At 40.7% G+C, this 25223-nt stretch overlaps 1 protein-coding gene across 1 annotated transcript; it reads left to right on the top strand.

Moving 5' to 3' along the window:
• The first annotated feature begins 2026 nt into the window (after positions 1-2026).
• LOC125022793 (mucin-2-like) lies at positions 2027-14600 on the top strand. Its single transcript, XM_047609719.1, has 13 exons — positions 2027-2188; positions 6010-7271; positions 9107-9428; positions 9531-9653; positions 10037-10146; positions 10266-10324; positions 10432-10592; positions 10906-11034; positions 11134-11176; positions 11332-11369; positions 11765-11852; positions 12005-12260; positions 13904-14600. The coding sequence occupies exons 1-13, from the start codon at positions 2134-2136 to the stop codon at positions 13967-13969; spliced, it is 2712 nt and encodes a 903-aa protein (XP_047465675.1). The 5' UTR covers positions 2027-2133; the 3' UTR covers positions 13970-14600.
• Positions 14601-25223: the final 10623 nt, after the last annotated feature.

Raw genomic sequence — 25223 nt, 5'->3', positions numbered from 1 at the left:
CTGTGACGAAGTCCCACGAGATGTCAGACCAGGGACGCTGAGGGACTGGCAGAGGATTGAGAAATCCAGCAGGACGACAAGAGGAGGACTTACTCCTGGAACATGTTGGTCAGACTACTATATATTCCCAAATCTCCTTCTCCATGGCTGGCAATGAACAAAGTACTCTTTAACCCCGGATGACAGGAAAATTGGGAGCCATGTGCCCAGTGGATGACCTGTGACCGAACAGTGGGAGGCACCAATAACCTGTTTGGGAGACAGCCCCCTACAAACAGGATTGTTTCATTCACCTTGCATAACCTGTTCCTCAATCTCCCATGTGACAACCTCCACAACAAGGGACAAGAATTATGCCATGTTGCTGTCATCTACTGTTTAGTTCCAGGTCTCAGTGTCATGTTATGTGGCTGCTCTGACTAAAATGGACAAACTGGGATAGTTAGTTCTTGCCCAATGACAGTGGGGATAGGCTCCACTCATTTATTTGTCCACTCAAGCTCAAGCAGTTATGGAAAATGAATGAATGGATGAGTTACCTTTATTGAAAAACCACAGTCAAAGTCTTCCATGTCATTTTCCAACAGCAATTATTCTGACAAAACCAGGGACTTCATATATTTGGAGACATATTAATATCCTAGTGTTAAGTGTTAAAATGTTTTGTAGTTTATTGGTTTATTCAATCCACTTTTTCTTTCGTTTCTTGGCAACACGAAACCTTCAAGTACAGTTATAACTTTTTTATCTTACACTCATGTTGATCATTCTGTTTTATTTCCACTGACGGGCAAGATGATGGTGAAGTTGTGTAAGAGTTCAGTTGATCATTAAGTTGGTTATTCAACTTTGATGATCACATGGTTGTCAGAAAGTAGTAAAACTGAAACATTCATAGTCCAGTTCACAGTTGTAATTGATTTCCTTTATCAGCTCTATAACTTTACATTTGATTCTTTTACACCCTGCTTATGTTATCCTGTGACCTGTTGTTCCACCTCTAGTTCTCGTTAATGCTTCGAACAAAGTGAAGATAGATTTTCTTTTTGTTAGTGATTGCATTGGACTTAATGGACACAGATTTCTGAGTAGTGGTGTGAGGACACATCTGTGGTTGAGTTGGGCCGCCTGCAACAAGATGATATTTGAAAATTAGATCTCTGGTGGAATTGTCATAAATCCAGAAAATCGCTGCCAAGACATGTCATCTTTGTTCCACCTTTCTTTATTGACCTCATGTGTAGGTTGGTGTGAGAAAGGCATTTGAACAATGCCATGACAACCAAATATTTTGGATGAATATTTAAGCAAAGAATTTTTTTCCCTTTTTTTTCAAGTAATTTCCAGCTTTGATACCAGACTCAAAGAACACAAGCTTGGTATGTTTTGACCTATTGGCACATTTCCAATGTCACAACACAGGCTATCAGTCTGTTTCCTAACACACACTGATCAGGCATAACATTATGACCACCTTCCTAATATTATGTAGGTCTGCCTAATGCCACCAAAACAGTTGTGACTCATCAGAGAATGGATGTGGACCTTCTGAGGGTGTCCTGCATTGTCTGGAAACAGGATGTTGTCAGTGGGGGGCCACTGAGTGGAGGGTCCTCTGTGGATCATCACACAGATACTTGATGAGTTTGGGATGTAGTGAATTTAGAGGTCAGATCAAACCCCAGTTCTTCACAACTCACAGCACTAAACATATTAGTAGACATAGAAGAAGGAGTAGTGAAAGCTGTGTGAAATATAGAAATAAGAAATGTATTATTACTTGAGTATTGTTGGTGTGTGTGGGAGGAAGGGTATGACTATTTGAGTTTCCCCAATGTGAGTCAATAAAGTATTATTACAGTTATCGTATCTTGTCTTATGGATGTTTGTCATTCAAACACAGGCAGGCATGTAAATGGCTTAAATATCACAGGATATTGTGTAATATGATAACTGGAAATACTTGCACCACACCACGCTAAAAGGAGTGGCTAACAATTAAAACTGTGAGTCCAAGACACCTGAACTCTCATCCTCAAGATTCAAGGGTGTTCAGCACTGAAGCTTCGTCCACTCACAGCTCTCAGTGTCTGCCTGTCTGTTACTGGAGTTTTGTCCTTCCCTTTACTGAAAATGGCTCCAAACATCAAATTCTGCTCTGTCCTATGGATAGTTGTTGCAATTATTGGTAAGTCTCCCGATTTTATTACTGTTTTTATACATTGCTTTGGCTCATTTCTCAAAAAAGAAATTTCAATCTCAAAACAACATGGACAAACCTCCAAACTACTTGGCAGCTGTTCACAACAGAACTGAATTTCTCATTCATTTCATCAAATTGGAAATGTCTTAGTACATGTCTCAGTACATCTTTGCAAATTATTAAGTACATGTAGCCTAGATTTAGCACAAGTTCCAAGTAAACAGATCTTGTTTATATAAACTGATTGTTGATTCTCAGTCCAGTAGTTGTTCTCTTCAAAACCCATCAGCATTTCATTGTATACGTCATTAAGAACATAATACCATGAATACCATATATGAAGCCCTTAAAACACTTGATAAATTGATTAATTGACTGTCAGGTGAAACTAGAACTTGACTAATGAATTCAGAGGCCACTGCTCTGTACAATGGACGCTGCATGTGAAGGTATCACAGAAGATCAGTCTAGGGGAGAATATACGCTGTGATGTGGACGAGAATCTGTGTCCACACAGACTGAGGACAGTGACCACTGAAGTTTTAGTTGGGAAACTAGCTTTATTTACAACACTGCAGGCTACATATACTTGTTTATATGTTTATATTACAGTATATTATGCTGTATACATTTTATTTTTAGTCAGATGTATGGAAGTTACTTTATGTGTGTGAATGAAAATGGTTACAATTTCCTTAGCAATATGACTGCAATGTGTGATGTCAAAACTTGGAGGCTACTCTTACCGTATTTATTTATGTTTTTCAGTTTTACACACAATAATATTCTGTTAGCTAGGCAAAAAATAGTACAGTAACTATTGTCAATAAAGGACTGGCCTATGACTGAGAGGTGGCTATGAGGGTTACTTCAATGGTCCTCTGCCATTGCAGTGCTCACACAATGCCAGAGAGGTGATGCATTTTGGGGGCACTCACTATTTATATGAGAAAGGAAATTGGCTTTGATTCATGAATGAGCTGTTTTGGGAGAGCATTTGCAAGTAAACCACGGGGTTGTGCCGAACCATCTAGGTTATTTTGGCAAAAGCACCAAGAGATCGTTGAAATTGTCCAGTGTGTTTCAAAAAGTTGCCAAAGTAATTCAGTATCAGGATCAGAATGACTTCTTTCAGAAGAAAGAGCAATGTAGGCAATAAGAATAAGTACGAGTACGTAGACCAATATAGTAAAAACACACACATCAATGTAAAAGATATAAGGATACATAACAATATGTACATAACAATATGTACAAGCATGAGTAAACCTGTGTTCCCTGAGTTGTTGCTTTATAATAACATTGAATATGGGGTATTGCACAGCTAGAAATTACTCACATGGTGACTCCAGAGTCCAATACTATATAAGGAAATATGCACAAGTGTATGAAAATAAATTGAACATGAGTTATTATACATTATCAGTATAAATTGTGGTGTGATCAGTCTGGTGCTGAAAGAACTCCTGTGTCTGACGAGCACGTCATGGAGTGGGTTCGACTCTTTGTCCAAGATGGCTTTCACCTTGCGAAGCTTTCTCCGGTCTGACACCACTGTCAGAGGGTCCAGCTTCACTCCCACAACGTCACTGGCCTCGTGTATCAGTCTGTTCAGTCTGTTGGCGTCAGCAACCCTCAGCCTGCTGCCCCAGCATGCAACAACATAGAAGATGGCACTGGCTACCACAGACTCGTAGAACATCCTGAGCATTGTCCTGCAGATGTTAAAGACCTCAACCACTTCAGAAAATAGAGGCGGCTCTGGCCCTTTCTGTACGTTGAGAATCGAGAAGGACAATTGCATTTGTGACACTGACTCTTTATATGAAAAAAAAAATTAGTTTTGAAGCTTGAGTCAACAGTTTCGGAAGAGATATTAGCTTTTGCAAGTGAACTATAGTGTTGTGCTAAACTGTAAGACTGTTGACAAATGATCTTAGAGTTTTGAGAATGTAGTTTCTGTTTAAAGAAATGAGGGATGGAGAAAAACTGTAAATTTAACACATGCAAAGTTCTTCCTTTAATATTACCCAGTTTCTGTTCTAAATAAACTCAAAGGTTAAAAGTTGAGTTGACAACAAAGGCGCAATTTTTGCCTGTCAGGTCTCAGAAAAGTGTTTGAGTTTGATGTTGAAAGTCTGACCTTACCTATGATCTATTTATGTCCTACTTTTCTTTGGAAAATCACCACTCAAGAAAGGTTTGGTCTCTGGTCCGGTTAATGTTTTACAAGCTTAAAACTGTGCATGAGATTTATACAAGCTGTACTAGACAGATACAGGAACTGGTTTTAGTTTAGGGCGTTCATTAGGATAAGTGGTTGATGTGGAAGACCTTTTTTTGTTTCTTCCCCTTATTATTTTATTTATATCCGTATATATATCAGTACATGTGGGTGAGGGGCATTGGGAGGCTGGTACGGATGGACAGGAACTAAACGGTCTCATGTGTCTGTTGCTGTTTATTGTTTGTTACATTTGAAAATAAATTTAAAAAAAGACCTTGATCAAACAACAGGCTAATTTGAAGTATTTTTTTAAATCTAGTAATTTAAAAACTAGATCATCTTGGTTAATCCTCAGAAAGTTTTAAATACTTTGTGTTCATAAACACACTTGTTTTTCCCAAGATTTCAAATTGTTTATTTATTTTATTGTTTTTAGCTTATCACTTATTACTACAGTACAATGTGATGCTTTAGCAACACACCCTCACCCTCAGCCTGCTTTGCTACAACAATTAAAAAAAAAAAAAATACTCTAGGACTGGGTGTTAGATCAACTTAAATGAACATGTACAGTGTTTCCTCTACGATTTTTTTCAGTGGGGGCAGGCTCTCCACGGAGCTGTGGCGGCGGGAACAAATTACACTTAACTGCAGATTTTATTTTTACGACCTATTCATTGAATGGCCAGTTAAAAAATGGCTTTTTAAATAAAACTAAATAAATCAATAAAATGAAATAACAAAACAATAAAACAATAAATAATAATTTCTTGATGGGGCTGTAGAATCAGTGGCATAGTTTGCACTCAATCTCAGAACAATGAATTTTTCTCGGGTTTTACAGAAGAGCTACAGAAGAGCCATAGAATGATCTTTGGTGCTTTCACATCGGTAAAAGTGCAGGGTCGGACCTCCCGCTGTGAGAGCTGCGTGCCTCATACGTCATCGCTTACATTTCAGGTAATATTGCAGTTTGTTGATGACCTGAAGAATGTACCGGTCAAACCTCCACTCCTTCAAAAGGTTGCTGATATTACAATAAATCACCAGGTCCTGCACGGAGCCTGATAACCATTAACCATTAACGATCGTGTAACAACCCATTTGAATTGTTTGATTGAAAAAAGTGAACAACATCATGCATCAACATCAGCGCGAAAAACTCGTGTCGACGCGGCACTCCTGTTTACATCGAAGCGGATACAATCCGGGGTTGCCGAGTCGTTGACCCGGGTCGACCCTTTCACATAGAGTGAAGTTTGTCGCTGTATGCTGTGATATACCGACTCCCAACCCCGCCCTCCCAAAGAGTAGATACTGAGCAAGATAGTTATCTGTTTTTTACCTTAGTACTCGCGAGTTCCCGACACAAAGGACTCTGATGGGAAGGTGGACACATGCGGCGGTGGTGTATTTGCGGCAAAAAAAAAAAAAAAGAAAAGAAATTTGAAGGAGCTCGGCTAGGATTTAGAAGTGGTGGCCCGCCACTATTAAGTGAATGTAGAGGAAACACATTTAGTTTTTCTCTGGCAAAAGAATTTTCTTCAGGAATAATTACGTTTTATCTTCTCTCCCACAGCAGTGACTCCAACGACAACATTGGCTCAAACCGTAACAGTGACTCACACCGAAATAGTAACTGCAACGGTGACTCACACCGAAGTAGTAACTGCAACATTGACGCAAACATTCACCGCAACGTTAATTCCAACTACAGCAGAGATAACTCCAACCATAACCGAGACTCCAACCACGACCGTGACTCCAACCGCAACAGAGACTCCAACCACAACCTTGACTCCAACAGCAACGGAGACTCCAACTGTAACAGAGACTCCAACCACAACCGTGACTCCAACCGCAACAGAGACTCCAACCGCAACAGTGACTCCAACCACAACCGTGACTCCAACCATAACAGTGACTACAACCACAACAGTGACTCCAACCACAACAATGACCACTCCAACCACAACAGCTACAACTCCAACCGAAACAGTGACGACTCCAACCACAACAGTGACAACTCCAACCACGACAGTGACGACTCCAACCACAGCAGTTACAACTCCAACCGCAACAGTTACCACTCCAACCGAAACATTGACCACTCCAACCACAACAGTAACCACTCCAACTACAACAGTGATGACTCCAACCGAAACACTGACCACTCCAACCACAACAGTTACCACTCCAACCGAAACAGTGACGACTCCAACCACAACAGTGACGACTCCAACCACAACAGTGACCACTCCAACCGAAACAGTGACGACTCCAACCACAACAGTGATGACTCCAACCACAACAGTTACCACTCCAACCGAAACAGTGACCACTCCAACCGAAACAGTGACCACTCCAACCACAACAGTTACCACTCCAACCACAGCAGTGACCACTCCAATCACAACAGTTACCACTCCAACCGAAACAGTGACTCCTCCAACCACAACAGTTACCACTCCAACCGAAACAGTGACGACTCCAACCACAACAGTGACCACTCCAACCGAAACAGTGACCACTCCAACCACAACAGTGACCAGTCCAACCGAAACAGTGACCACTCCAACCACAACAGTGACCACTCCAACCGAAACAGTGACCACTCCAACCACAACAGTTATCACTCCAACCGAAACAGTGACCACTCCAACCACAACAGTGACCACTCCAACCGAAACAGTGACCACTCCAACCGAAACAGTGACCACTCCAACCACAACAGTGACACCTCCAACCACAACAGTGACCACTCCAACCACAACAGTGACAACTCCAACCACAACAGTGACCACTCCAACCGAAACAGTGACCACTCCAACCACAACAGTGACCACTCCAACCGAAACAGTGACGACTCCAACCACAACAGTTACCACTCCAACCGAAACAGTGACGACTCCAACCGAAACAGTTACCACTCCAACCGAAACAGTGACCACTCCAACCGAAACAGTGACCACTCCAACCACAACAGTGACCACTCCAACCGAAACAGTGACGACTCCAACCGAAACAGTGACGACTCCAACCACAACAGTGACCACTCCAACCGAAACAGTGACGACTCCAACCAAAACAGTTACCACTCCAACCGCAACAGTGACCACTCCAACCAAAACAGTGACCACTCCAGCCACAACAGTGACCACTCCAACCAAAACAGTGACGACTCCAACCGAAACAGTGACGACTCCAACCACAACAGTTACCACTCCAACTGAAACAGTGACGACTCCACCCACAACAGTTACCACTCCAACCGAAACAGTGACCACTCCAACCACAACAGTTACCACTCCAACCGAAACAGTGACCACTCCAACCACAACAGTTACCACTCCAACCGAAACAGTGACCACTACAACCACAACAGTGACCACTCCAACCGAAACAGTGACGACTCCAACCACAACAGTTATCACTCCAACCGAAACAGTGACCACTCCAACCACAACAGTGACGACAACCAAACAGTTACCAATCCAACCGAAACAGTGACCACTCCAACCACAACAGTGACCACTCCAACCACAACAGTTACCACTCCAACCGAAACAGTGACCACTCCAACCACAACAGTGACCACTCCAACCAAAACAGTGACCACTCCAACCACAACAGTGACCACTCCAACCGAAACAGTGACGACTCCAGCCACAACAATGACCACTCCAACCGAAACGGTGACCACTCCAACCACAACAGTGACAACTCCAACCGAAACAGTGACCACTCCAACCACAACAGTGATCACTCCAACCACAACAGTTACCGCTCCAACTGAAACAGTGACCACTCCAACCACAACAGTAACCACTCCAACCGAAACAGTGACCACTCCAACCACAACAGTGACCACTCCAACTACAACAGTGACCACTCCAACCGAAACAGTGACCACTCCATCCACAACAGTGACCACTCCAACCACAACAGTTACCACTCCAACCGAAACAGTGACCACTCCAACCACAACAGTGACAACTCCAACCACAACAGTGACCACTCCAACCGAAACAGTGACGACTCCAACCACAACAGTGACGACTCCAACCGAAACAGTGACGACTCCAACCACAACAGTGACCACTCCAACCGAAACAGTGACCACTCCAACCACAACAGTGACCACTCCAACCGAAACAGTGACCACTCCAACCACAACAGTGACCACTCCAACCGAAACAGTGACCACTCCAACCGAAACAGTTACCACTCCAACCGAAACAGTGACCACTCCAACCACAACAGTGATCACTCCAACCACAACAGTTACCACTCCAACTGAAACAGTGACCACTCCAACCACAACAGTAACCACTCCAACCGAAACAGTGACGACTCCAACCACAACAGTGACGACTCCAACCGAAACAGTGACGACTCCAACCACAACAGTGACCACTCCAACCGAAACAGTGACCACTCCAACCGCAACAGTGACCACTCCAACCGAAACAGTGACCACTCCAACCACAACAGTGACAACTCCAACCGAAACAGTGACCACTCCAACTGAAACAGTTACCACTCCAACCGAAACAGTGACCACTCCAACCACAACAGTGATCACTCCAACCACAACAGTTACCACTCCAACTGAAACAGTGACCACTCCAACCACAACAGTAACCACTCCAACCGAAACAGTGACCACTCCAACCACAACAGTGACCACTCCAACTGCAACAGTGACCACTCCAAACGAAACAGTGACGACTCCAACAACAACAGTTACCACTCCAACCGAAACAGTGACGACTCCAACCGAAACAGTGACCACTCCAACTGAAACAGTGACGACTCCAACTACAACAGTGATGACTCCAACCGAAACAGTGACGACTCCAACCACAGCAGTGACCACTCCAACTGACACAGTGATCACTCCAACCACAACAGTGACGACTACACCCACAACAGTGACTCCAACAACAAGTCTTCCAGGTACTACAACAGCTCCAGGTACTACAACAACAGTTCCAGGTACTCTCCCAACATACTCTCTCTCTCTCTCACATCATCCAGGTCACAGCTTCTTCAACAACAACACCAGTTTTTTTTCATGATGCTTCTTTTCTTTTCCAGATCCATGTGCTTCAAACCCTTGTGGTAAAGGAAGCACGTGTGAGGCTCGAGCTAATCAAGGCTTCATATGCTTGTGTCTGGCTGGTGATAACTACAACAACAAAACCCGCCGTTGTGAGAGTGGTAAGAATATGTTTGTTAATACCACTACGAGGTCTGTGCTGCATGAGGAAATGACTCAAGTGCAATATTAACAACCACCATGTAAAACAGGAAACTTTTCTTTTCTTACTGAATTCCTGAAGCTCTTGGTAGGTTTTAGGCTAGCTACACATTCTCCTGTTTCCAGTCTAAATGCTAAGCTAATTTTAACCTCATGTGTTTTCTTTTCCTTTTCCTGAATGTCACATTCTCCATTTTAAACATGGAGTTTCTAATATTTCAATAAATGCATGTGAAGGTTAACGGTGGAGGCACAGACTTAAGCACTAGACATGAACCAACTCACTTCTCATAAAAAAGGAGAAAAAGAACATCTGTCTTTTTGTGGTGTTTTCTTGTTTTAGCCAAAGTTTTCCCTGGACACATAAACCTGCCTGCAATAGCATTTGAGAAGGGCATGTTAAACAAGACATCACCAGTGTTCAAAAGGACTGCAGACAATATTACCCAAGAGGTGAAAAATACATTTCCTTTCTATCTTTTAGTTATACTGACACTTTGGTATCAAACCATATGTCTGTGTTGTCAGATGATGACCTATACAAAATTACATTTCTTTCTTCCAAAACACAGCTGGATGACATTTTCAGATTTGATACTACTTACATTCGATCTATAGTTCTGAAACTGTGGTAAGTTTGGAGTATAAAATTAAACATCCATCTACCTTGGACTAGTGCACTCAGATCCTCCTGCACTTAATCATTACCATCATTAAGAGTGATTTCCGTCCCTACAGGCCAGCTGACAACAGGCAATTTAGGGAGTTGGTTGGCATCAATGCGTCAATAGAGATCATCTACTCACCAGAATCCAACATCACAACAACAGGGGTTGAAAGCGTTTTGGAGAAGGCTGGCGAACGCCCCAGCGGTCCACTGGCAGGGTCAAGTTATGCTCGTGAGTTAACCTGGATTTAGTCCGATCTTTAACTGCTTTTTGAAAAAAGTAATGGCAAAAAAAAAAACATTTTTTGTGATGTGCAGTAAGTGTTTATTGTGTGATTTTATTAGGATTAGATCAACAGGAAAACTGAACAGGCATTCGTTTCATATGCACTTTGTGTACCAAGTATCATTCAGTCAATCAGTAATAACATCTTACTGATTACTATGACACTGTACATTCACCTCCAGTTCATTTCATGGCGCCTTGATTAGTCAGTTGTTTGAACGAGTCTCATCACCTCTACCACCTTCATCTAAAATTATAGCGGTAAACGTGTGTGACAATGATCCATGTGAAGGAGCAACCACAAAATGCTCGTCAGAAGATGGTGTTTTCAACTGCACCTGTACAGCTGACTACGTTCCGAGCATGTACAGTAACAGAAAATGTGATGGTAAGGAGATTTAATTTCAGATTTTGAAATGTCTCAAGAGTGTTAATATTTCTTTGACCAAACAACAAGCTGACTTTTAAACATTTTATATTTTTGCAGCTTGTCCCCCTGGACAAAAAGCAGATAATTCTAAGTGTGTCAGGTAAGTGCTTCTATCTATCTATCTATCTATCTATCTATCTATCTATCTATCTATCTATCTATCTATCTATCTATCTATCTATCTATCTATCTATCTATCTATCTATCTATCTATCTATCTATCTATCTATCTAAGTCACTTTGTTTGTCTTTCAGTTGTCCATTTGGTCATTCTGGTCTTAACTGCAATGAAAGTGAGTATGCAGCACATCACTAACAATGAATGAAAGAAATAGCACAAAAACATGATGGCAAAATATCTGAAAAATTATGCATGGATCACATACCAAAATGTGAGCAAGACTGTTCCTCAGCTCATGAACCTTGTGTCAATTTGCAAAGTGCATTCATGCATTTGACCTCCAGGGCAGTAACATCATCTCTTCCAAAGAGACATAAACCACCTGATGCTTGGGTCAAATTTCAGCGCCACCTAGAGGCGACTGATGAATCAGTGCAATCAGCTGAGGCAGATTTCTAATATTTTGGAGCGACAGAGGGCTGTATGCAACTTAAAACCTGCATTAGGCCGTGTTACTGTTTGCTGTGAAGCTTTGATATTAACGTCCTGTACGTTGTTGTTTGTTAGCATGGCAGTTCACCCTGGTGATCGTCGGCTCCGTGCTCGGTGCAATTCTGCTCATAGCCCTCGTTCTTCTGCTGTTAGTCAGTCACATGTGAGTTTTTCACTCATTCACTCATCCACTCACTTTCAAAGCTGCCTCTGTCAAGTCTTTGTCATGTTTCTCTTTCACTCACGTGACACACTAATACACACCTTTACCTATCAAGGCATGTTAACTACTGTATTTTAATTTAATGTTGTTAGGTCTTCGAAGAAAAAGTCGAAGACAAACACGACTGGATTCTTTGGAAATGTCTTCGTCAACCAGCCTACTTCCAAGGCACCATTGAGCAATGTCCACGCAGTCCACAGCCAGGGGTCAGCCACTGGCTTGGCAGCTTATACCCAGAGTGGGGTTGTTAGACTTCCACGGGCAAAGGTCGATGACACTTGGAACAGCAACACCAACCTGGAGATGACTGCCAGCCACAATCGGCAAAACCTTGTCCCTGCAGGGAGGAACTAGGTGGGTATTCCCTCTGTCTGTGTGTAAAGAAAATGTGTCTGGGAAGGTCCTCAGTCATCCAGGTCATGGTTTATTCAAATCACATTAAAGAAAGGCAGTTGGACTTTTAGGGTATCTTGAAGATGTTTCATCATAGTCTTCAGTTCTCAAGGGCTGGAAGGGAGTTGGGATTTAAATAGGAACATCTGTGGGTGTTACTCACCAGAAACTCATCACTCAGCTGAATCCACCTGCAAGTGAAGAACAAAGGATGCTCCTTTGAAGACTATTCCACATTTTAGCCAGAGAAGACAAAAGGTGTGACATCTCTATCAAATTGGAGAACCCATCCTGAACATGGGGAAGTGGACTGAGATGTAAACTAACATCAATCTACAACCAGTGTTGGGAGTAATGCATTACAAAAGTAACGCAATTACTGTTTGCTGTAGCGCGGTAATACAAGACATTACAAAAAATAACTGTAATATAATTGTACTCGCTACAAATGTCAGTAACACATGTTGCAATGGATTTTGAAATCCAAAATTAATTAAATTATTAATTAAACTAAGTTATGTGTTTTTATACAAATTTGAGTTTAGCAGAGGAGAAAAAAAACAAATATTAACCGCAGAGTAGGACTCTACATTCACCAGATATGCTCATTATTTTCAGAGAAAATGATACAAAGAACGTTAACATATTATTTAATTCACCTATGCGCCTCCATTATCAATTGTTTGCAGCAACTTGATTTGTTTGATTGAAAAAAATGGACATATGTCTCTGCCCTTCACAGAGTGGTGTTATGGGAGTAGACCAACACTTTGCTCTGTTCTTGAGCTGCTCAATTACTTTAAAATCTCACCATTCCATATTGAAAGATTTCATAAAGATGTCAGTGACAAAATCTGACATCTCCACAGCCCTGGAGCTTCGACAATGACACAGTCTGACTGGCTGTCCAGTGACAAAATTAGAATGTGACAGGCAGGTACATCAACATTATTGTGTAAAGGTGTGAAGACAATGGGGGAAAGATTGCAGAGAGAGTATACATATTCAAAATAATTCTCACAATCCACGTAAATTTACAGTATCTCTATCACAATATATATTGCGCCATGAGCCATAACTGCAGCCATTATACTGTGCTGTTGTTACAGCTGTTACACTGAATTCAATAACATCTACTAAAAGTAATGCAAAAGCAATGGAATGACTTACAATTCAAAAAGCAATATTATAATGTAACTAATTACTTGTCCAACACTGTCTACAACAAAGGGCACATGGTCAAACAGTCTCCACCAACGACTGTATCTGGCTGCTAACACACTCTAGTCATGTGAGTTTTTGATGGGTAACACTCACCAATGTTCTAGTCCTAGTTCCCCAATATCCCTACAGTCCTTTAGAACCACTGACTATGACCAAACATCTTGAAGAAATCCTGAAAGTCTAGTTGCCTTTCTTTAGTGTTTTAAATGAATGTGAATAAAATAATATTGAAGGAAGCTCAGTCTTGCAATTAACTGTGTTGTCATCTAGCTCTGTGCTTCCTTGGCCTATGATGGACAATCTTTTGTTTTCTTCTTCAGTGACTGAATAACAACCACGGTGCCAGTGACACATCCACTCAGGCTTGATCCCAGAACAACATCAGTGACCAGAGCAGGGGCTACAACAACCCTTACTACACGCGAGACAATGAGAATTAACTTCTCAAAGACCGAAAGTGATCTAATTTTTTTCCCACCATGAAGTTTGGGATATGATATCTCTTTACAAATTTATCTCATTTATTTCTGTTGCTGTTAATGAATACTTCTGTGTTAAAATGTGCAATCACTGGACATTTACTTTATTTATTTCTGTTTATTAAGGCTATCATATTTTGCGAGTTATTGTTTTCTCCTTTTATGCAAATATATATTCTATACGTTCTTTCTGTCAGTTTTGTTTTGTCAGCATGTTTGGTAAATGTGTCTTTAAGACTAGTGCATTGATTTTGAGTTTGATGACAATCACCGCCATCTAGTGGCGTAGAGCAGAAGCAGCAAGTGAGTTTATATTGGGAGCAAGAGGGCAGCCAAGGAGTTCTCAAAACATGTCTGTCCTGTGTGTTGTGTCTGCTGATTTCCTCACTTGTACTTGAGAACGGCATAATCTGTAAGTTCAGTGTAAAATGATTTTTGGTTATGGATGCCTTCATTTGTGTTTTTAAGGTCAACTAAAACATAGAAACATAGAAATAGTTTTCTATCTGGTATTTATGTTTCTACATTGAATTACAAACAACAAATGGTACACCAGTAAAGCTCAGAAGAACACAACACAAGTCTCACAACATATTACTGAAGCCATCCATGTTTAGCTCATGTGTTCATCAAAGCATGCTGAGGTTATTATAATCCATATGATGTAGGTTGGGGTGAAGTGTTGAAGGCCTTTGCTACACCTTTTTTCAGACGTACGTTTGTGTGTCTTTTTAAGCCTTTAGAAATGTTTGACTGGTTCAGAATAATCAAAAACTAGCGAATCCATCTGTATTTACTCACGTAATATCCCTTTATAGAAGACTTGTGCGGAAAAAGTGATTGCCACTCCTGTTAAAACATAACTAAACTGTGGTTTATTGCACCTGAGTTCAGACCACACCTAGGCCTGGTTACAGCCACACCTGTTCTCAGCCAAGAAATCACTTAAATAGGACCTACATAACAAAGTAGGCCAAATGTTTCTCAAAAGCTAGACATCATGCAGAGATCCAAAGAAATTCAGCAACAAATGAGAAAGTAACTGAGATATATCAGTCTGGAAAAGGTTATAAAGTCATTTCTAAAGCTTTGGGACTCCACAGCCACAGCGAGATCCATTATCCTGAAATGGAGAAAACATGGAAAAATGGTGAACCTTCCCAGGCGTCTGCAAAGCACAACAAAAACAACCCATAGAAATATCCCCACACCAAACACCCTTCCAGGTTATGAGAAAAAGTCCATATAAAGCACTAATAGTTTAAATAGTTCAGATAAATGTAGTGAGTCGTGTTTTTGAGTGAGCAGAGCAATGGAAGTGTGACCTTGTTTCTGCAGATCAGATGACCTACATAGAACAACAGCCACTACTCTGTTGTTGCAATCCATGCAACTGACATGAAGGCATTAAATATTTTATTATTATTATTTTTTAATTAAATTTAAACCTGGTACAACCATTAATATACTATAAATATATTAGGGTTGGAGCCGAAACCCAAATTCAGTATTTATTTTTTATACCGTTAAATTGTTTTATATTGTAATTAGTTAATGGGAACAGGTTGATATGACTGAATTTGACCTGTTACACAGTTATTCAATAATGGTCACATTTCTGATTAAAAAAACAAAACAAAAAAACATTGGTATCAGCAACACTAAGCCTGTATTTACTTGGTATCGGATCGATACCAAAAATCTCTGTATCACCCACCCCATGTGATATCACACAGCATTTTTTTAAAAGCCGAGAAATGTACCATCTTTGACTGCCTGTAAAACACCATGCCCCGTGCTTCAGGACGTTCTCTGTCATCATGCCTTAATATCTAAAACACACTTTTAAGGGCATCAACATGTTCCAGTTAAGAGACGAGCTGCTGCACTCTGGAGCAACTGGAGATATGTGAGGGAGGACCGTCTGACCTCAAAATAAGGTGTGTAACAGTAATCCAGTTAAGATGTGATGAAGGCATGGATTACTGTCTCAAAGTGTTGATGTGCATGAAAGGACTTCACCTTTGCCAGCTGCCTTGGGTGAGACAAACTGGACTTAACTTCTGCACCAATTTGATTGGTTTTCTTGTGTGTAACTTCTGATCTTGGCAGAGGGGAGGAATGTTGTTTGAAGCATAGTCGCATGTCGCATTTCTTACCTAGTGCTGGTGGTTAGGCTAATTAGCTGGTGCGTGATAGTATATTTTGACATAGGCAGAAGGAAGAGATGCCTGGTCCGAGGCAGAAGGAAGAAATGAGTGGTTCGAGTGTAGTCGCATTCCCATCATTTCTTACCTACTGCTGGTGGCTAGGCTAATTAGCTGGTGGTTTCTAGTGTTTTAATTCTGTGGCTAGGCTAATTGTATCTAGTTTCTGACATAGGCAGAAGGAAGAGATGTCTTGTCCGAGTCTAGTCGCATTCCCATCATCTCTATTACCTACTGCTGGTGGCTAGGCTAATTAGCCAGTGCGCTAGGTAAACTAAAAGGGACAGTTGAGAATAAGTTGGAGAGGATGGGAAATACAATTTATGATTATAGAAAGGAAAGATTTCAGTTCTGCTTTACCACAGCATGGCAGCAGCTGGAGGTAGGCATCATGGCAGGATGTGCAATCTCTCCACTAGCCTTTACAATGGCAATGGAGGTGATTATTAGGGCCTCGAAATGGGTGGTAGGTGGAGAAAATCTGCATGGAGGGCTTCGTCTCCCCCCAATTATGGCCTACATGGATGACATGACGACTGTGGCATCAACTGCTCCATGTACTAGCAGACTGCTGAATAAGATAAACAGCAACTTGCAGTGGGCTAGGATGAAGGTGAAGCTGAGTGAGTCTAAGAGTATTTCAGTTGTTAAAGGAAAGGTAGCAGATAAGAAATTTGTCATAAATGAGGAGGTGATTCCCACAGTGCTAGAGAAATCAGTGAAGAGTCTCGGCAGGTGGTATGACGCAAGTCTCAGTCATGTAGCACAGTTTGAGGGATTGAGACAAGAAATGATTCAAGGCATTTCAAGCATAGACCGGTCAGGGCTCCCAGGAAAGCTGAGATTATGGTGCATGCAATTTGGGTTATTGCCCAGACTAATGTGGCCACTGACAGTATATGAGGTGCAACTGACAAAGGTTGAGAAGCTTGAAAGGATGATTAACTCATCAATTAGGAGATGGCTTGGTGTCCCACGCTGCTTAAGCGGTGCAGCTTTGTATGGGAAAGGCTTAGGGATATTATAGGGCATGTGCAGCAAGGGTGTTGAGGCCTGGGACTGTGTGCAGGGAAACCTCTGTGGAGCAAGGCATCTGCAGCAGAAAAGAGGAAGAAGGCAGTTGAGGAAATTCATAGGCAAGAGGAAACAATGTGATGCACTAAAGCAGTGATGCAGGCTAAGTAAGGACAGTGGGTAAACTGGAGTGTAGAGAAAAGGAAGGTGTCGTGGAGAGAGCTGTGGAGTTTGGAGGCTAGTAGGATTAGATCTATGATAGGGGCAATATATGATGTGCTGCCATCTCCCCAAAACCTAAACCAGTGGTCAGGGGAGGATGCTGCCTGCCCACTTTGTTCTGGTGTACAGTGTTTGTACGCTTAGCCACATTTTTGACAGGTTGCAGGGTTAGCCTCTCCCAAGGGAGATACACCTGGCGTCACAACCAGGTTCTGAAATGCTTAGCAGCTGCAATTGAGAAAAAACAGAGAGTGTGGGCGGAGCCTGGGAGCTGAGGACCAATTTAGATGGTGGTTTGAGTGTTCCACAACAGATAGCGCCTGGGTGCACCCAGTGGAGGTTGGCCGCTGTGAATTTGTTGCAAAATCTGCCATTGCTCTCCTGTGTGAGTTGGGCAGTCGTGGAAAAGAACAGAGAGTTGCTGTAAAGAATATGTCACTGGCAGCGGAGTGAGCTTGTCAGTGGTTGTGGCTACGGAAGAAGCACGCTAACCAGGGAGCATGCTAAAGGTAAGGCTAGCTATGTACTGTCAATAGGTAGCAGTTGTAGTTAGATTAATCTAATCTGTAGTTTGAAAGGCACATGGTTGCGTGGTGGTTACATTGAGGGGGGTGACTCTGGGACGCCGGAGCTCACTGTTAAGCCTTCTTGAGGTGCCTAACATAACGAAACATTGGTGAAGGGAGCTGCCCACTTGAAATTAGCTGGTGGTTTCTAGTGTTTTAATTCTGTGGCTAGGCTAATTGTATGTTGTTTCTGACATAGGCAGAAAGAAGAGATGTCTGATCTGAGTGTAGTCGTATTCCCATCATCTCTGTTACCTACTTTTGCTGGCTAGGTTAGTTAGTAGCTGACCACTGGTCTGCTGGTTGTTTGTCCAGTTGGACCGGGCTTCTAAAGGAGTTTTGCCTTAGATCATGACATTTTTATTTATTGATTTATTTTTAAATTATATTCCATTTTCTTTTAGTTCTCCAGTGTTTCCTCATGTCGGCTTGCCACAATTGGGGCTGTTCCTGTCTGCCCCTAGGGGTGCCATCCACTGGGTCCCTTTGGCCTAGGTGGTTGGATGCTCCACACTTAGGTGTGGAGTCCACTTTTCTGCCCGGGTCGGGGTGATCTTAAGGAAAGAGGAGTGGGCGGTGCTTGTGTTCTTATTTCTGTGCAGCACGTTGGGTTGCATTTCATTGCATGAAAAGTGCCATATAAATAAAGTTTGATTTGATTTGATGATGATTTGATCTGATGTAAGAGAGAGCACATGTCTCCCATTCTGCCCTTCCTCCACTGGCTGCTTGTGAACTTCTGGGTTAATTTTAATTGTTTGTTTATTGTTTTTTTTATTGTTTTTATCTATTTTATTGTTTTTACTGCTTTAGTTGTTTGTTTTATGTCTTTGTTCAGCTGTAGTTTTTTCAGTGCTGTATGAATAAAGCTGAGTTGAGTAAATCCACTTGCTAACAACATGAAATCCTCAAATACAGTTATAAGGTTTTTATGTTAATGTCTCTGGAGCTTCTCAGTCATCCAGGTCATGGAAATTCAAAAGGCCTTTGAAAACATAGGGCGAGAGGCTTAGGCACACAGTCCCCACACAGAAGTTGCATAAGAGTTCAGTTTATTGTTAAGTTGGTTAACAACTTTGATGCAACCTAAAGATATAATTTTATGGATGGTAATTAGATAATCCTCAGAATCATCTGACTACCATCCAATTATGTTTAATTATATTTTTATTTATTTATTTTTACTTACTTTATGTGTTTTCTTTTACACCCCACTTGTGTCATCTGATATCCTGTGACATGTTGTTCAGTGATTCCGCTGGACTTAATTTACACAGGCTTCTGAGTAGTGGTGTGGGGACATGTGTGGTTGAGTTAGGTCACTTGTGAGGAGATGACATTTGAAAAATAGGCCTCTTTTTACGTGCAATTGTCATAAATCGATTAAAACCACTGCCAAGCCACAGAATCTTTGTTCCACCTTTTCATTATGGACCTCATGGACTTAGAAATTATGATATGTGCATGAGAAAAATAGCTGAATAATGCCATGACAACCAAATGTTTTGGATGAATATCCAAACTACACACTGATTAGGAACAACACTAAGAGCACCTTCGTAATATAGCGTAGACCTCCATTGTGCTTCCAAAACAGTTACATTATGACCCATCAGAGAATGGACATGGGCCTTCTGAGGGCGTCCTGTGGTGTTTGGTAACAGGATGTTGTTCGTAAGGGGCCTCTGTGGATCATCCCACAGTTACCTGATCAGTTTGGGATGTAATGAATTTGGAGGCCAGGTCAGCACTTTGTGCTGTTCTTCGTGTTTTTGGAGGTGTTGCTAAAGAGTTTTTTGTGTGTGTCTTTGTCATCCTTCTGGGAATGGCTGCTGCCTTCAAGGAGTGTCATTGCTATGGCGTAAGACTGAAAGTCGGACTCGACTTACAGCCAGATATAGAGACTTAGCAAGGGGTTATCCCGATGAACAACCTTATGTTTGAACTTGGTGTTACGGCCAGACTGTTTACTTGAACAACAGTCCAGTAACTGAACACAGCTTGGGTTCGGATCAGGCAGGCCGTTCCTCCCTATCACGCCCCTCCAGGTCACACTGTCATAGCACACATGAGCATTTAAGTGCCCCACGACGATGGAGTCCGCAGTAGAGGCACAGTACAGTGTCTGTTTTAGGGCCTCCAAATAGGATGGGCAAGCGCAAAAACAACAGTCAGGACTCATTCCAGCCCAAAGGAGCAGGGAAGTAAACCTTTCATCCACCTGGGAGAACCCCAACATACATGCAGACAGTCACCCCAGCCTTCCGCCTCTCACCCGGAGCAACTCCAGCAAAGAAGAGGGTCCAAGCTATGATTATTTATGTGCCTAGATTGTTATATGTTACACAGACTATTTCCACCACAAACCCCCTTACAAGGACTTGGGTTCCAGAGCTGTCTAAGTGTTGCGGTGAGGCCGAAAGCGATATCTATCGGATAGTGCTTGATCTCTTCCTCAAGCAACTTTTTGTTGGACCCTTTGCCCATGACCAATCTGCCTTGGGACATCCCTAACAGGGGTGAAATGCTCTGGACAGTATAGCCCCTAGGTTCATTAGGGCAATCAAACTCATAGAGGAGTATCACAAGATGGTGAATATTATTTACTTCCCCTGTCAGTGGTTTTAATGTTGTGGCTGATTGGTGTATGATCATTTAGTTTGTCTTGTCTTGAATAACTATATTTTGTGTATAAATTATGAATAGAAACATGGTATGTGAACAGGTATGATCTCCATCTATAAAATATTGTGAAATTGTTCTGTCCAGCCATAGTTACACCCATATGTTTTGCCGCAAGCCATAACTTGTTGTCATGCAAACACAAACACAGGTTTTAAACGACTTTAAGGGCATCAGAGGATGCGTCATCTGATAACTGACAGTTAGGAGATAAATTAGCCAATGGAAAACTGATAAGTGCCATTTTTCTGGGTGGAAAGCATACTTGCACTGAACCACCCTAAAAGGAGTGGCAAACAAATAAAACCATCAATCCAAGACACCTGAAGTCTCATCCTTCAAGGTTTTTCAGCACTGAAGCTTCATCCACTCATAGCTCTCAGTGTCTGACTTTCTTTTACTGGAGTTGTGTGCTTCCATTTACTGAAAATGGCTCAATACTTCAAATTCTGCTCTGTCCTTTGGATAGTTGTTGCAGTTATTGGTAAGTATCCTGATTTTATTAAATCCTACACATTCAAGTTGATGATGATAAGAGGAGTAGACGATTAGAAACTCCGTCATCACATAACCTTTACGCTGAGAAAAATATCCATGTCTTTTGATTTTAGCACATTTAATTGAATTTCAGATTATTCCATTTGCATTGGGTGTTAACATGATTAAATGAGACCATGCTCATGCTTAAAAAGCTTTTAGATAACAGATTTTTGTAGACATTTCTAATCCAGGGAAAATTCCAGAAAATGAGAGTGTTCTTCCTTTAATATTTCATAGTTTTGATTCTAAACAAACTCAAAGTTAGAGAATTATGTTCTTACAGCTGCAGGAACTGGTTTTGGTTTAGGGCGTTCTTTAAGGGCACTTGTTGATGTGAAAAACCTTGCTTTGTTTCTTCACGTTATTTGTGCGTATGAAAAGGAAAACAACACGAAACTAATGGCCTTCACCTTTCTTCATTTAGATATTTCAGATCTTCTGTATAATGTGTGTTCATCAAAAAGCTCATGTTTCTTCTACTCCCTTGATCACACCACTCTTAATATGTGTCAGGTCTAAGAATTATATTTAATTGTTTTATTCTCAGAGACTTCAACATCAACCTTCTAAAAACGGATTCATCTCTTTCATCAGATTTTCTCAATGTTCTTTTCTCAACTCACTTTTACCCACTGATAAATAAACTGACTAGAATAACCACCACTTCAGCTAGAGTCAGCTTCAGAAGCTGTTTGGATGCTTTTAAATATTTATTCGATAGACATTCATGGAACGAGGTTCCTTGGCTGCAAGATACCAATGAAGCTTATCAGGCATTTATTTATTTTGTTAATTCCTCCTTGGAGAACTCCTTTCCCTTAACCTATACCAAGACTAAGAAAGCATTTGACAAACCCTGATCACCAAAGAATTGGAAACATGTATTTTGATTAAAAATACTGTACAAGAAGTCTATTATGTATCCATGATATAATTGTGAGTCTAAATAACTCTGCAGAAAGCCACTCTCATGAAAGAAGTCAATGATGACATTATTGAGCCACTAACTCATATTTTTTCCTTATCTCTCCAAAACTGGTGTCTTTCCCCAAGAATTACATAATTCCATTTAAATCAGGTGACCCTAAAGAATTTGGTAATTATCACCCAACATCTGTTGTCCCGTTTCTCAATAATCATAGAAAGACCAGTATACGCAAGAATCTTAAACCATTTATAACTGTGAACCACATGTTGTATAACCACCAATATGTCTATAAGAAGTACAGAGCATGCATTATTACAATTAATCAATGATATGTCTACTGCTCTAAATGAAGAGAAAGACTGATCTTATGATTGTATAATACTTCTTCCTAACCCTTGTGCTGATGACACAAGTGTCATAGCTTCTCACATTGATCTTATGTCTTAAGTGTTAATTTCATTGACGAAGACTATGACAAAAAATATTCGTCAACAAACCTTTTTCATGGATGAAAACTAAACAAAAAGTCAGATGTGATGACAAAAACTATGACAAAATATAACTGAAACTTAGGTCAACTAATAAAACGAGACAGAAACGTTAGGGAGGGACAACTGGAGAAGAGAGCCAATCAGAACTAACTTTTTGTGGGACAAGTTAGGAAGATATCAAATCAGAGCTTTTAAGAGTAGGTTGATCTATGCAGAATTATAAATGCTGCGGCAAATGCAACAAATGCAATTCATGAATAACAAATATGAAAATGAAGAAGTGGCATCTAGTCACACTTTATAGACTCCTCCAGAAATACATGTAAGGGATAATGTACAGTGGGCTGTTGATTTTGGGAAAATAAAAAAAAAAACTCCCAACACGTGAAAGTTTTCATTCTCATTCAGATTTTTTTTTTCTTTTTTAATAATCACCACTTCACTATAAATTATCCTGTATAGAACACGACTAATAAATTTTTCAATAATGTGAAACAAAATAATGAATGATGATTGAAAGAAATTTTATTTGTGTACAATCAGCCTTTCTGTTCCTAAGATGTATGAAGTGTGTTTGTGTGTACGGGTGTTGTTGGTTTCCAGGAGACCACAGCAGTTCTACATGACGCACAGTTTAACCATTCAAGAAGAGGACTTCGTGCTAATGGTGGAGTAGATAGAAGACTGACACTTCTAAAGAAAACTACACTAAAAGACACTAAAAGGTTTTAAATGACTAAAATATGACTAAAACTAAATGCAATTTCATGATCTTCTCCCAAAAAACAACTTATTTCACAAAAAAACAACCAAAAATCTTTATCAATGGGCATTAAATTCATCAAGTAACACATATAAACATTTCTAGTTATGAAAATTGAACTTAGAAAGAACATATGTTCCCTGTTTTAAAGTCCAGATTAAAAAGTGTCTCATTATGGCGTGAACTCTGACTTTTCTCTACTTCTATGGACTCTGTTGAGTTGGTGTTTTCTTTTTTAAAATATGGTACAAAGAAAAACTACAACAGCGCCAGGTACTACAACGCCTCCAGTTACTACAACAGCTCGAGATACTACAATAGTTCCTGATATTACAACAGCTCCAATTGTACAACAGCTCTGGTGCTACAACAAGTCCATGTACTCCTACAGCTTCTGATACGACAACAGCTCCTGGTACTACAACTGGCACAGGTACTACAACAGCTCATGGTAGCACAACAGTTTTTGCTTCTACAGCAGCTCCAGCTCCCAACCACTATGAGGTTGGTGCTACAGTGGGAAATTACACAGCCAAGTAATAATGTAATAGAACCGTACCATGAATGTTTTCTTTTCTTACTGAATTCCTGAAGTACTTAATAGCAGGTTTTAGGCTAGCTACACATTGTACTGTTTCCAATCTAAATGACGAGCTAATCATAACATGTGTCGTGATGTTTTCTTTTTTTAGCCAAAGTTTTCCCTGGACACATACACCTGCCTGACATAGTATTTGAAAACAGCATGTCAGACAAGGCATCACCAGCGTTCAAAAGGACTGCAGACCGTATTACCAAAGAGGTGAAAAATACATTTTCTCCATCTATCTTTTAGTTTTCTGACACTTTGCTATCAAACCATATGTCTGTGTTGTCAGATGATGACTTCAACAAAATTACATTTCTTTCTTCCAAGACTCAGCTGGATGAGATTTTCAGTTCTGATCCTACTTACATTCGATCTATAGTGCTGAAACTGTGGTAAGTTTGGAGTATAGAATTAACCATCCATCTATCTTGAACCAGTTCACTCAGATCCTCCTGCACTTAATATGAGGTATGATGATGAGGTAGTTTAAGAACAGATCTATGATTTTATTAGGATTACATTAAAAGGAAACTGAACTGGAATTTGTTCCAGACGTGCACTGTGAGCGCATTTTGTATCTTCACAGTTTTGAAAAAGAATTGTGAGTGTATCAAGAAAGTGCATCTATCTATCTATCTATCTATCTATCTATCTATCTATCTATCTATCTATCTATCTATCTATCTATCTATCTATCTATCTATCTATCTATCTATCTATCTATCTATCTATCTGTCTGTCTGTCTGTCTGTCTGTCAGTTGTCCATTTGGTTATTCTGGTTTTAACTGCAGTGAATGTGAGTATGAAGAACATCATTAAGAAACAGCACAATAACTCACCTGTACATAGGTTTTCATCTGTAAATATATTACAGATTCATTGTGTGCTATAAAAAAAAAAAAAAACAACTCTGCGCCATACCGCTTATATAACTTACATTTATGCAACATGTCCTTACTGCTTATGGCACTTCTGCACTTCATTTTGTTTCTCTGTACCTGTATATGTGGAATGATAATAGAGTTGAATCTAACCTACAGCAATCATCTGAAAATTATGCGTGGATCACACATGCTCAAGTGTCCTTGAGCAAGAACGGTCCTCAGCTTATGAACCTTGTGTCAATGTGCAAAGTGTATTCATCATCATAAAACCTATGAGAACTTGATCTCCAAGGCATTAACATTATCTCCTCCAAAGAGACATACACCA

Source organism: Mugil cephalus, chromosome 16, assembly GCF_022458985.1.
Source record: "Mugil cephalus isolate CIBA_MC_2020 chromosome 16, CIBA_Mcephalus_1.1, whole genome shotgun sequence".
Classification (NCBI taxonomy): Eukaryota; Metazoa; Chordata; class Actinopteri; order Mugiliformes; family Mugilidae; genus Mugil; species Mugil cephalus.
This window is presented reverse-complemented; position numbering and strand designations above follow the sequence as displayed.